At 45.2% G+C, this 12,939-nt stretch overlaps 1 protein-coding gene across 1 annotated transcript in view; it reads left to right on the forward strand.

Annotated features, from left to right (window-relative positions):
- IL12RB2 (interleukin 12 receptor subunit beta 2) overlaps window positions 1-2,689 on the forward strand; it is a 93,876-nt gene extending 91,187 nt beyond the window's left edge. The window contains exon 18 of the mRNA XM_062190093.1: window positions 1,570-2,689. Within this exon, the coding sequence (XP_062046077.1) occupies window positions 1,570-2,118 (549 nt within the window). The 3' untranslated portion in view covers window positions 2,119-2,689. The remainder of the gene's footprint in view (window positions 1-1,569) is intronic.
- Window positions 2,690-12,939: the final 10,250 nt, after the last annotated feature.

Below are 12,939 nucleotides of genomic sequence, written 5' to 3' on the forward strand. Positions count from 1 at the left end.
ACCTTCTAGCTTTTCCAAGTCCTTCATGGGGGTCCACCCCAAGTCAGTGCAATGGATCACTCTCTTGACACTTGTCATGCCCAAGGCAACAGCAGGGGCATCAGAGACTGAGCCAGACAAACCCAGAGACGCTGGTGAGGGTCTCCCAGGCTGTAGAGCATCAGAGTTGGGGCCAGCCCTCAGGGTTAGCTCTGTCCCACAGCCAACGTTTGTCATCCTGCTCCTTCCTTAAGACATGGTCTCCGTGTGCTGATGGCTTACAGACATGTTTTTAAAAAGTGACAGCACAAGAACCTCATGGTGGTTTCTCCATCGTTGGAGGAGAGTGGGGACTTCATGGAAGGGGAAGACAGCAAGCTGGGGGTGCTGGAGCGAAGAGATGCAGGCTGGAGTCTGGCAGTGTAGGCCAAAGTGTGCTGGCGGCACTGAGCAAAGAGTGTGGACCGTGAGCCTGCACGAACAGGGTCTGAAAGGGAAGCCGGGGAGACGCAGGGAGGCGCAGGAATCGCCGGCCAGGCTGCGGGCTGGGATCTTCACCGGGTGTCTGAGCCCCAGGCCTCCGAGGCGGTGCAGCTGTGCTGTCGGCACGCATGCATGCTAAGCAAAGAACCGTTCATCCGGGCCACACGACCTGGACTTGGGGATTGGTGGTGAGTTGGGAAGGGAAAGAGAAATAACTTGGAAGAGCTGGTGATGGACAGGATGCCGAGGAAAAAAAAGCGAGGGACCTGGTTAGTGACCTTACAAAATGATATGCTAATTTTGCCCATTACAAACAAAAGAAATCAAAGGGGGAAAAGGGATGAAAATTCTTCCAAAAGTGTTAATTCTGGGAATGTTCTTAAAAGCAGATCCGAGACAGCGAGTCCCTGGTCTGAAACCTCCCAGTCGTTCTGTTAAAGCTCCCAACCTCCTCCGCATCCCTGGAAAGGCTCTTCATGACTTGGTCATCTCCTGTTTCCAAAGCTGCAGCCGCAGGAAATCACCAGCAGGTTCCAGAATGTGCCAGGCCTCCCTGCCCATCACCTCCCTACCTGGGAAATCCTACACATCTCTCAGGACTCTGCCCTAGTGTCACCTCACCAGGGCTGGGGAGCCACACAAGGCCTGCGAAATCATCTGGTCTGGCCCTGCCAGGACTGGAAATTCAGTCAGTCGACAGCCGTCTAATTTTTAGGTTGATAGTTTTGCATGACCCATGAATGGTTTTATAAATACCCGAATGGCCCAGAGCATAAAAAGGCTCCCTAGCCCTGCAGTGGACCCCTAAAGCAATCCCTGCCTTCGCATCCCCTACCCTGGAGGAGAAGCAGGGAGTGCAGCTCAGGCCACATTCCAGTCTGGTTGAAGGCTGGGCGCAGACATGACCTCCTCGCTAGCTGGGGGTTGAGGAGGAGTCCCTGGTCCCCGCCCCTCTGCCTCCCTGGCAGTGTTAACTGCTTTTTTCCTAACTCACAAAAACCAGGGGCCCACCGTGTCCCCTCTGAGGCTGCCTGGGAACCCGCAGGAAGTAGGTTGTCAAGGTCACCTGCACAGCGGTAAGAGCTGCTTCCTCCTCCCTTCTCTCAGGAGCAGGCGCAGCTGCTGGTGGAGAGGCTCCAGACACCCTGGTCCTGTCCTGAAGAGCCCGAGCCCCTGGCCATCAGCGAAGTCTCTCAGCAGGGGACTGCCGTCTTGGGACAGCCCCGTCGCCCCACGTGCTCAGAAAGTGGCCAAGGTCACCGTAGCTCTGAGCAAGACACAGCAGTGCTCAGTGCCTGCAGCCCGCCACCCCCCGGGACTCTCCTGGCTGAGAAGAGACAGGCAGTGGACCTGTACAAGGTGCTGGGTGTCAGGGGCCAGGGCCCAATGCCGGGGAGCCCAGCCAGCCCCTTGCCGGTCCTCCAGGTGGACTACCTCCCCACCCAGGAGGGCTACTTATCCTCCAACATCGATGACCCCTCTCCAGGAAGGGGTCCTCCCCCTGAGCCTGCGGAAGATCTGGCGCCTCTGCACGTCTCTTTTTCTGTGTTTTCAAGCTCCCTTCACCCGCTCCCCTTCTCCTGTGGTGAGAAGCTGACTCTGGCTCACTTGAAGATGGGCTGTGATGCCTCTCAGGCTCTGAGTGGTGAGACTTGAAGGCTGGGCGTCGCTGGGCCGCCAACCAGCACAGCGTTGCTCGTCCGCCCAGCCTCTCTCCAGTGCTACCATCAGGTGTGGCTGCAGCGAGAGGCGGGTAAGCCAGCTCCGTGTGGATCTCAGAGACTGAGCTGGCCTTTGCCGAGAGCGCTCATCTGGCCTTCGCCAAGAGCCTTGACAAGACCTACTCCGCCACGCGCATCGGAGACTCCAGCCTGCATTCCTGCCAACTTGGCCAGCAAGCAAGGAGGGGAAGCGAGGGGGAACCAAAACTGAGCAGTAATGACCCACAATTCAGAGGCCCAGTCACTCAACAAGTGTTTGTAAAGTGCCTACTCCACACTACATACTACGTAGGCTCTAGGTCAGTACTGGCCAACAGAACTTGTTGAGAAGCCAGAAGCAGCCCACATCTGCACAGTGTGTTAACCACTTGGAATGTGTCTAGTGCGAATGCAGAATGAAATTTTGATCGTCATTAAGTAGCCACACATGGCTCATGGCTGCCGTGTTGGGGAGCACAGCTCTGGATGGCGGATAAGCTTGTGAGCATTATGAGTCTTCAAAATAAATCAGCCTCGTTTTATAAGAGGCCCAGATGGTCACGACTGTCTATTTGTGGGAGCCTCGGGGTGTACCTTTCCCCTACTTCTCCTGGATGTGCTGGTGTATTGTCTTATTTTGCCTTCCCCCTTTTCTCGGGAGTCAAGGGCAGTTGACAGTGGAGAGCTACTGGACCCCGCCCTGGGACCTGTAGCAAGCCCCTTCACTCTGTGGCCCGGATGGCTTGTGAAGGGCTGGGCCAAGGACACGCTCTGACCCTTTGCTTCCTCTTGTGCTACTGCCGCTCCCAGGGCCAGGGCCCTTTCAGGGTCCATGATGCCAGCCTGCAAGTGCGTATTAACAAGTGGTTCACGTCTCTGAAGGTTTCTGCTTTTGTTCCCCGAAGACTGAGCCGCCCTCAGACAGGGCCTGGAAGGTACTTCTCCAGCACAGCATGAACTTGGAACATGGCCATTTCGGTCCTTGAAGGCTGTGGCCTGGGCTTGTTGCCCCACCGCGGTCCATCTCTGCCTCTGTGCTTCGCTGTAGCTACCTCGGCTCAGCGGGCAGGGAATGGTTTAAACTGCTCACGGTCCCTTGCTGAAAGAACAGGGCAGAAGCTCCAAGACACGTTTCCTTACATTCCTGTCAAGCCTGGGAGCCGCTACCCACCACCCCTTGCCCCCAGCCCACACCAACCCTGGAGCCAAGGCAGCTCCTCCACTGTGCTTTGGGTTTTCACTGAACAAAGAGGTATTTGTTGCAAATTTATACTTCTTCCCTAATCCACCAAACTAGAAATCTGTCCCAGCCCCGTACACACAACTGCTCTCAGCCTTTGGTTCACCAGATTTCCTTCAGAGCCCCGGAAGCTGAGGCGAGAACATTGGCTCTGCTTGCTCATGCTAAAATGCTCCTCATCCTTCGCTTCCTGCCGCTCCGGATTTAGCATCTCCCATTCTCTCGGGCTTTCTGTGAAAAGCGTCCGCACCTTCCTGTGCATCTCGGCGCTGTTCTAATTAACTGCGCCGCAGCGACGCCACACCAAGGCGCCTCGCATCCCCACGCAGCTCCGGCGCGTCCGCGTCCAGGATGCACTGCCTTCCGACTGACCGCCACGGGCCGTGGACGACAAGGCCTCCTTACAGGCAGCACCCCCCCCTCCCCCCAACCAATACCTCTTGGCAGTGGGAGCTAACTTTCCCGCTTTCTGGGAGTAGTTGTTTTTCCTAGCTTTAGTTTCATGACCTGTTCATCTCGGTCTCCACACACCCCGGCCCCGGTCCTTTTCCTTAGGGTCCCAGGTGATAAAGCCAACCTCACCTGTTGTTTCTAACCAGTCTCCTCCCGGGGATGCCCCCAGCGTGATTCCCACACCACTTCAGCTCCTGCACTACATACAGTTTGCAAGCAGGAACCAGCAGCAAGCTGGCTCCAGGGTTGGTGTGGGCTGGGGGCAGGGGTGGTGGGTAGTGGCTCCCAGGCTTGACAGATGCTATTCCTACCCACACGTAGTTGGCTACCAGTAAAAAGTGAAGTCACCTGCCGACATTCTTGTCTCTCTCTCTTCCAGAGACTAGCCTGGCTGTAGTTTGGTGGGGCAATCGTGTCTGTGTTTGTTCTTCATTCTCCGTTCCCATTCTACCCCCATTCATTGACAGCACCATGGTGATACATGCAGGGGTGTTTCTTCAGAACATACTTGAAGGGGCTCTTTCTTTCCTAGGAAGTAGAAGCCAGAGATTCTATTTCCAGGGCTGTTTGTTTTCCTTTTTTAAAAAAATACTTATTTGAAAGAATTACACAGAGGAGAGGCAGAGAGAGAGTGAGTCTTCCGTCCAATGGTTCACTCCCCAGTTGGCTGCAACAGGGCAGAGCTGCGCCTATTCGAAGCCAGGAGCCAGGAGCTTCCTCCGGGTCTCCCACGCGGGTGCAGGGGCCCAAGGACCCGGGCCATCCTCCACTGCTTTCCCAGGCCCCAGCAGAGCCAGGCTGGAAGCGGAACTGCTGGGTCTCGAACCGGTGCCCATATGGTGTGCCGGCGCTTCAGGCCAGGGTGTTTACCTGCTGCGCCACAGCGCTGGCCCCATGCTTTTTGTTTTCTTAAGATGTATTTGAGAGGCAAAGTTAGAGGGAGAGAGACCCTCCATCCACTGGTCCACTCCCCAAATGGCAGCAATGGCTGGAGCTGAGCTGATCCAAAGCCAGGAGCCGGGCGCTTCTTTCAGGTCTCCCACATGGATGCAGGGACCCAAGCACTTGGGTCATCTTCTACTGCTTTCTGAGACCATTAGCAGGGAGCTGGATCAGAAGTGGAGCAGGCAGGACTCGAAACAACACGCATATGGGATGCTGGCATCACAGGTGGCTGTTTAACCCACTGCGCCACAACAGGGGCCCCCAACTTTGACTGTTCACCTACACTCGGATTATTTCAGTAGGCACGCCAAATAACTTCCTTAACAAGGCACTCTTACAGATCAGTCTGAAAAATGCCAGTACTTCCAAGAGAAACAGACTCTGAATGAGCAACTTGGAAAAATATTAATGTCCAATGAGCACTAAGAAAATATATTTTTCACTTATCAGTCTATAAAAAAACTACGCAGCATTAAGCAGGGAAACTGGCGTTCCCAAGTGGGAAATATTAATTGGCCCTTTCCTGGAGGGCATTAGTCAACAAACTCGACTCCTAAACAACTCCATCCTAAATTGAATGCAACTTTGATTAAAATGGTGGTGGGTGACTGCCACTGCCTTAAATACCTTCAGTAAGAACCTGATAAAATTGTGGTTTATCTGTACAAAGAAATACTGAATTTCAAGGAATGTGACCTCATCAATTTTGAGACACCCCATTATTCTACATTCTGAGGGAAAAAAAGCTAAACTGTAATATGTCATTAATTTCTGTGATACACAATTTCTCCATATTTTAATATGGCTGGAATTTGGCTGTATCTTAGAACTCAGTTTAAAAAAAGTATGCTGTGTAGTTTTTCTAAATAGATGCCAATATTTAATGTGAAAATGATGTGTTACAAAAAGGTTAATGAGAAACCATCTCACTTTTATAAATCATTGCAGAAAGAAAAACAGGAACTGGAAATAATAGTCACCAAAGTACTTCTCTCTAGATTGGGCTGTTTTAAAATTTTATTTTTGCAACTCTAGCATTTATTTGAAGGGACAGTGACAGAGAATGAGACAGAGAAATATCTTCCAAATTACCACATAGCCAGGGCTAAGCCAAGCAGAACAGAAGCAGAGAAATCTATCCTGGTCAGGGTGTCAGGGGCCCAACCGAGGACTTGGGCCATCAACTGCTGCCTTCCCAGATGCACTAGATGTAAGTAGCTGCACTGAAGTGTGGAGTAGCTGGGACTCAAACCAGGCACTTTGATAGGGAATGTGTGTGTCCCAAATGGCAGCATAACCCCCTGTGCCATGCCAGCCCCTACAATTTTTTTTAATAAAAAAGGTATATTTATATTTGAAAGGCAGAGTTAAAGAGACAAAATTGTCCATCTGCTGGTTCACTGTACAAATGGCCGCAACGGCCAGAGCTGGGTCGGTCCGCGAAACCAGGAGCCAGGAGCTTCTTGTGAGTCTCCCAAGTTCTTGGGCCATCTGCTGCTTCCCCAGGTGCAGTAGCAGGGAGCTGGATCAGAAGTAGAGCGCCTGGAATCAAACTATGCCCATATGAGATGCCAGCACCACTTACCTGCTACACCACAGGGGTGCCCCCCTCAAATTTACTTATAAATCCATTGAAGTACAACTAATTTCCTGTCAAAAAACTGGGATGGTAGATCTAGAGACACTATAGACATTTCTTGTGGCTAATATTTCTTTTACCTTTTACCATGTGTCTGGCACTTTCCTCAAACTTTAATATTCCTGTCAGATGGCAAAGTACATGCCCCAACCAGGAGAGGTGGAGTTGAAGAGCTCACGGTTATAATGCAGGCAATGTGAATCTTTGAAACTGTCTTTACCTAACAAGTCAATTTGTGCCAAATCCCCATTCTATCTAGGGATTATTATTAACAATCAAGAGCATCTTCTGTGGTGTGAATGCTACCACCAAAACACACTGAAATCTAAAGCCATGGTGAAGTGTTTGGGAGCGACCTCTATAGGATGATCAGCTCATGAATGGACAATGGGCTACTGAGCCGGGACTCTGTCTCTTGGATTCACCCTCTTGCCATGTGATGGTTTGCCATGCCTGGGGAATTCTCCAATGCCCACCAGCAAAAATGATCTCAACAAATGCAGCTACCTGAACTTAACTTACCAGTATTCAGAACCATGAGCCAAACAAGCCTCTTATCCTTATAGAGGACTCCCAGGTATTGCTTTAGCACTAGAAAACAAGACTAACACATCTACCACATTACTTAGTACATGCACTTTCCAGAGCTGGTTAGTGTAGGTGTATCACCATTTTAGCTAAGGAAAATGAAGTCACCCAATATCAGACAATTTCAGGGCTTAACTTTAACCTCTCCAATTCCATTCTATGCAAATGACTGCTCTACAAATTTGCATCAATAGGCATTTTAACTGTACTTGAATATACCTGTAATCCTATAAAATCTTTGAGATGTAAGCCAAAAAATTACTATGCAGTGAAAAACTGGTGCTTCCATATTTCTAGTTCATTCTTGTTTCTTGAGTAATCAATCTATAAACCAATAAAAAATGTCACCAAAACCAATCTAACATGTAAATTGACTAATTTACCTAAACTGGCTATCTAAATCCTGTAATAAATGCCACTCCCAAGGAAGTATAAAGGACACTGACATTCAGTATTTAAAACTGTGCATCATGCAGTTGGACAGAAGGGTAACCAGACTATGCTCTAACTTCACCAGAATAGCTTATAACTCAGGACATTTACACAGTGGTTGTCACTTATGATGCCAGCATCCCACTGAGTGCCTTTTGAAACCCAGCTGCTCCACTTCTCATCCAGCTCCCTGCTCATGTGCTTGGGCAAACAGCTGAAGATGGCCCAAGTACTTGGGCCCCGGCAACACACATGGGAAAAGTGAATGGAGTTGGGACTCCTGGCTTTGACCTGGCTCAGCCCCCACCGTTGCAGCTTTTTGGGGAGCGAACCAGCAGATGGAAGCTTTCTCCCAAACACTGCCTTTCAAATAATCTTACAGTTCTGACTTCACCCAACTTACCTGATTATTTTTTGTAAGCATAAAGGCTATTTCTTTAAAAAGGCTGAACCTGAGTCAGTATTGATTTATGTAAGCTGTGAAGACAGAAATGCCTTTTCTTTCATTCTATGGCAATTGGTTCCATACTTTGTTGCTTTTTAAATGTACATGTGTCAAAACCATTCTAAAGTTGGTCCAGAGACTTCAATCACCTCTTTAAAAACACACTTTTTATACGCTACTGAGAGATCCTTTTGGTCAAGTCTCCTGCCTGCGGAACAGTATCAGATAAGGTTCAAAATACCTTTCTCCTGTTTCATTTTACCACCTGTGGGTAATAATGGACCCAAGGAATCATTATAGATTCTTAGTAAACTGTTCCCCAAAGCCCTGAACTGTCACCAAGCAGAAATACCCACCCTCAAAAGCATTTTTGCTGTTGGATGAAAATTATTACCAAAAACACCTGTTCCTTTAATAGTCTCACTTCACTTGCTAAAATGGCAATTACATTTCTATTTAACTCAAGTGTACACATGACTTTCGTGGCCTGAGAATATTTTTCTTGTGTGGCTCAGACCAAGGAGCCAGGAGATAATCTTCCCCACCCACTTTGAATCTCTCTCTCTCTCTCAAGGTGAAAATAGGACTTCCCAAGATTTCATTTAGAAACAGAAATCTTACTTTATTTATTCCATCACAAAGGGAAAAAAAAAAAAAAGACCATTTGCCCTCTTTTCACAATGCTGTAGAAAATATTTCTTTACCTTTTGTCCATTTCTCATTATTTATACAACTCAATTTGGCTGGATTCCTCTGCATTCCTGTAAACATTCAGAAAACTCCCTTTTCGTTTACCCTCTCTGGTCCATTGATATCAGCTTAACTTTCAGAGTGGCTGCGGGGACAACTTTGAAAAGTACATTCACTTTTAACCTGCTTATATAGAGATTGCAGAGTGCAACCTTCCAGTCAATTCGAAACTTTTCCTTTAAAAATGTGCAGTTACTTTTAAAGTTTAATAACCCTAAGTAGCAAGAGATTGATGATTCTGGAGAAGGAGGAAACATCCATGCTCTCTCCAAACTGGGAAATGTTGGTTAGTTCTTCAATCAATAGTTCAGTGACAACTTTCTCAATAAATTGTCTACCTTCTCCTGAGAACTTCTTAGATGTTAGGTCATTTTCACTAGCACTACACAGCATCCAATGCACTTCACTACTTCAGTAACTTCTAGCTCTAGCATTTGCTTAGAGATGCATGGGGTCAGTCCAGTTGTTTATACACTAATCTACTGGATTTTGTCAATCAAGTTACTACATGCCTCAATCTTTAAAGGTACAGTATACTGTTATGAACAAAATACAGCGGTGTGATGCACACACAACATACCTGCTAGGTATATTTTTTTCCCATGACTAGTGACTGATGAACATCTGCCTTAGAAACAGCTTTATCTAATCTAGCCTTCCCATATATTCTTCAGAAGTTCCTAATTTAGATATTAACACCTAAATTGAAGCCTCAGCAAACATGTATGGAGTACTAAAAAACACATCAAAATTGAAACCAAATTAACTTTTTTCAAATAGTGTGTTTCACTAGAAATTCTGGATTTCCAGGGAAAAACAGAAACCAATCAGCTACCTCTGAACAAAAAGGCATATATCATTATTTAGTTCACCAATCATGAAGGCCTAAACATGTTCAGCCACGTAATAGGGAAAAACAAAACCACTCATCTTTGCAGATGTATTCAGTGATTTCCCCCCAAACAAGCCTTGGCAGTATGAGCACTTAGACAAAATGTCTAAACATAAGCTTGTCTAACTATCATCAGAGTGTGGTTGCCAAATGAAGCAACACTTCTTTGTAGATTACACCCCAGGTGTGAATCAAGAAATTAAACATCAAAGTTCCCAAAATAAAATTGCTTCTCAGACATTACACTTTGGCTAATTAGAATATTGTCCCAATCTGACTAAACTCAGGGCATTCCAATGTCAAAACCAAGTTAACCAAGACTACTTTATACAGAATTCTCATTCTAAATATATAAAAATGCCATTTCTTTGAATTAGAGTTTAGATTCAGATTCTAGAAATCAGCTACAACTGCATTTAAGGTGGGAATAGTGCAAACCAATCCAACTGTGCAAAGATGAATTACTTCCCATTTTCTCTACTTGTTAACACAGTATCAAACTCCAGAGTATCAGTCCTTCACTTTTGAAGTCTCTAAACCACTAATACACAAGGCAATTTGAGGAGGAAAGCCACTACAAGGTCAATTCTTACGAACTGTTTGATCATCCAGTATGAAACAATCACATAAAAATTTTTTGAAGCCAGTAAATAATCACAACAGCCAACTAGTCATCACCAGGTATCTTCCATGAGCAAGGCCAAGAGCACGCATGCAAGCCACTAAGTATTGCAATACCCTCCCCACCCAAACAGAAAAAGGGACACACATTACTAAATTAACACATTAAATACTCACACATCAAAATTTAATCCGGTAAATTATTTTCTAACTTGCAAAGGGAATTTCCATTTGAAAGTGAACAACTGGCTCACAGTTACTGAATATTCAATAGTACAAAAGCTACCTCATGCCCAGTGGATATTACAAGCTCTAAGAAATGACTTCTACAGGAGTCATTAATTTGTGCCCCAACTCAAACTATGAGGCTAATTAAAACACTTGTTCTTACCTACATAAAATAGGCATAATTCTCATCTCAAAAAAAATCAATTAGCACAACATAACTTAGCACTGATATGAAAAGTACCAATTGTTAAACATTAATCACGTATAGAATACTTCAACAAGATTTACACTTCCCTTAATAGTTTTCAGAATTGAAAATAACAAAACCACCTTTACTGTTACCAGCCATCTTGCCCCTGCCGATTATGGAAGTCAAAGTTTGCATTAAAATCACTTACTTCACAACTTTCCATGTGGTAAGATGACTTAATTTGTACCCAGAATTAAACTTTTTAAGATTGTGCCCAGGAGTAACACCAGGGAATCAGAACAGGCAGTAGCAAACATTTTCCATGTTTCAGGCTTTGTGGGCTACACCTATGTTCCTTTGTGGTAGTCCCTTACCGTTAAACTCTTCAAAGCCTTTCTTAGAGACATATAAATACAGGCTACCGAGTGAAGTTTGCAGACCCTATGCTTAGACATATTTCACACTTATCTAAACTTGGTTCTTTCATGTGGTCAAAATCTTGATGGCTTAAGAGTCTCCCTACCCTTCTGAAATTACACTTATGTTTGTCATACCTTGCTTCCCTTATATTCGGATTTATTGAATTTCTCAACTTCAAAGACTTACCTTCAATCACTTCTCACTTAACTTCCAAATTTGAACTTAAAAATCAAGTAAGATTGTAAAATTCAAAGCAGCTTAAGGTGAAAGGTTAACACCAGGGCATAGCTAAGCAGAAAAACCAAACCCAAACTTCCAAAAGCTATCACTTACTATCCATAGCTGAACAAAGCCAGACAACTCACCTTGCAAATATTTCCCAATTACTAGACTCTGGAAGGCTGATTAGGTTAACACTACTCTACTGATACGCCCCCTGCAAAACACACCCTTAAGTAACTTCCCAGGCTTTCGGTTAATTTTGGAGACTTGGCATTCAGATTTGCTAAACTACTTAATCTCAGTAACTACTTAACCTCAGTATAATTGCAAATATTTTGAGTTAGAATCAGTTTTAAGCACCTACTTTCTTTAGAACAGGAGTGAGGAATCTTTTTTTCCTGCCAAGGCCATACAAAATTAGCATTTTAAAAAGAATTAGCCCTTTACAGATTATTGAATTTTTGCGGTTGCCTTGGGCAAGGCCAAAGTGATTTTGAGGGTTTGAACATTCTCCACTCCAGCTTTACAAAGCAGAACTGCATCCACCTGAGGCCTAGAATTTGCTGTACTGGTTAGCAACTGGGCTGCATGTCGATACTATGTATCTGTATTTTACCTTTGAAGTCAACGTCCAGTTAGGTTCTAACAGCCTCACATTTGTTTTTCAAAAACCTTTCAAAACTTGGTTCCTTCCACATGCTAGTGCTGTTCCATACTTTTAAAATCCAATAAACAATATTTAGACTTCTCTCCATTTTTCTATAAACATTCTTTTAGTGCAACCATGTCTAGCAATTTAAAAAAATAACACAATCACAATGATTACTTAATAGTTTCCCTCCAAATCCATACCAAAAGCAAGTCCCAAATATATTTATAACCCCAGGGATAATGTGTCCTGCTTCTATTCTTTAAAACTGAGTAGAAACCAGACGTTGGCACTTAGGGTTAAGTCACCACCAGCATCCCAAATGGGCATCAGTTCAAGTTCCAGCAGCTCTCCATCTGACTCCGCTCCCTGCTCATGTGCCTGGAAAGCAGCGGGAAGAACGCTGAGGTACTCTGGCCCCGGCCACCCAAGTGGGAGAGTAGGATGGAGTTCCACGATCCTGACTTCAGTCTGGTCCAACCCAAATCATTGCAGCCATTTGGGGAGTGAATTTTCTCTCCCTCTAATTGTATTCAAATAAATAAATAAAAAAGAAAATAGAAATAAACTAGATGTTAATACCTAGGCACGCACTTAAAAAATCATTCGCAACTCCACAGGTTTAAAAATAGTATTTAGCTAACAAAGAAACCATATCCCCATATTATTTAAATCCAAACCATCTTAAAAACTTCAACTCTGATAACTGTTTCCATTTAAAGGTATAAAAAAGCTCAGTGAAACAGCCAGCATTTTAGGAATCTGTATATTATAAAGGGATTCTCTTTTTTGCCAATGAAAAGATTATTTTTGTATTAGTATGACTAACTTCATTCAAAATATGATTTTCCAATAGAAACGCCAATGTCTGGCCAGTCCTTAGAATTCAACTTTCCCAATTATAAAATTGATAGGCAATCCTCACAAATTTTGACAGCCTGGTTTGCAAAATAAAATCTCTACATCAAATCTATTTAAACTTTTAAAAACTAAATCAGCATTATCTTGGGGTGTGCAGATGTCAGAAACCAGGAAACACATGAAAATAAATGGGCTCCTATTT

This window comes from Lepus europaeus, chromosome 5 (assembly GCF_033115175.1).
Source record: "Lepus europaeus isolate LE1 chromosome 5, mLepTim1.pri, whole genome shotgun sequence".
NCBI lineage: Eukaryota > Metazoa > Chordata > Mammalia > Lagomorpha > Leporidae > Lepus > Lepus europaeus.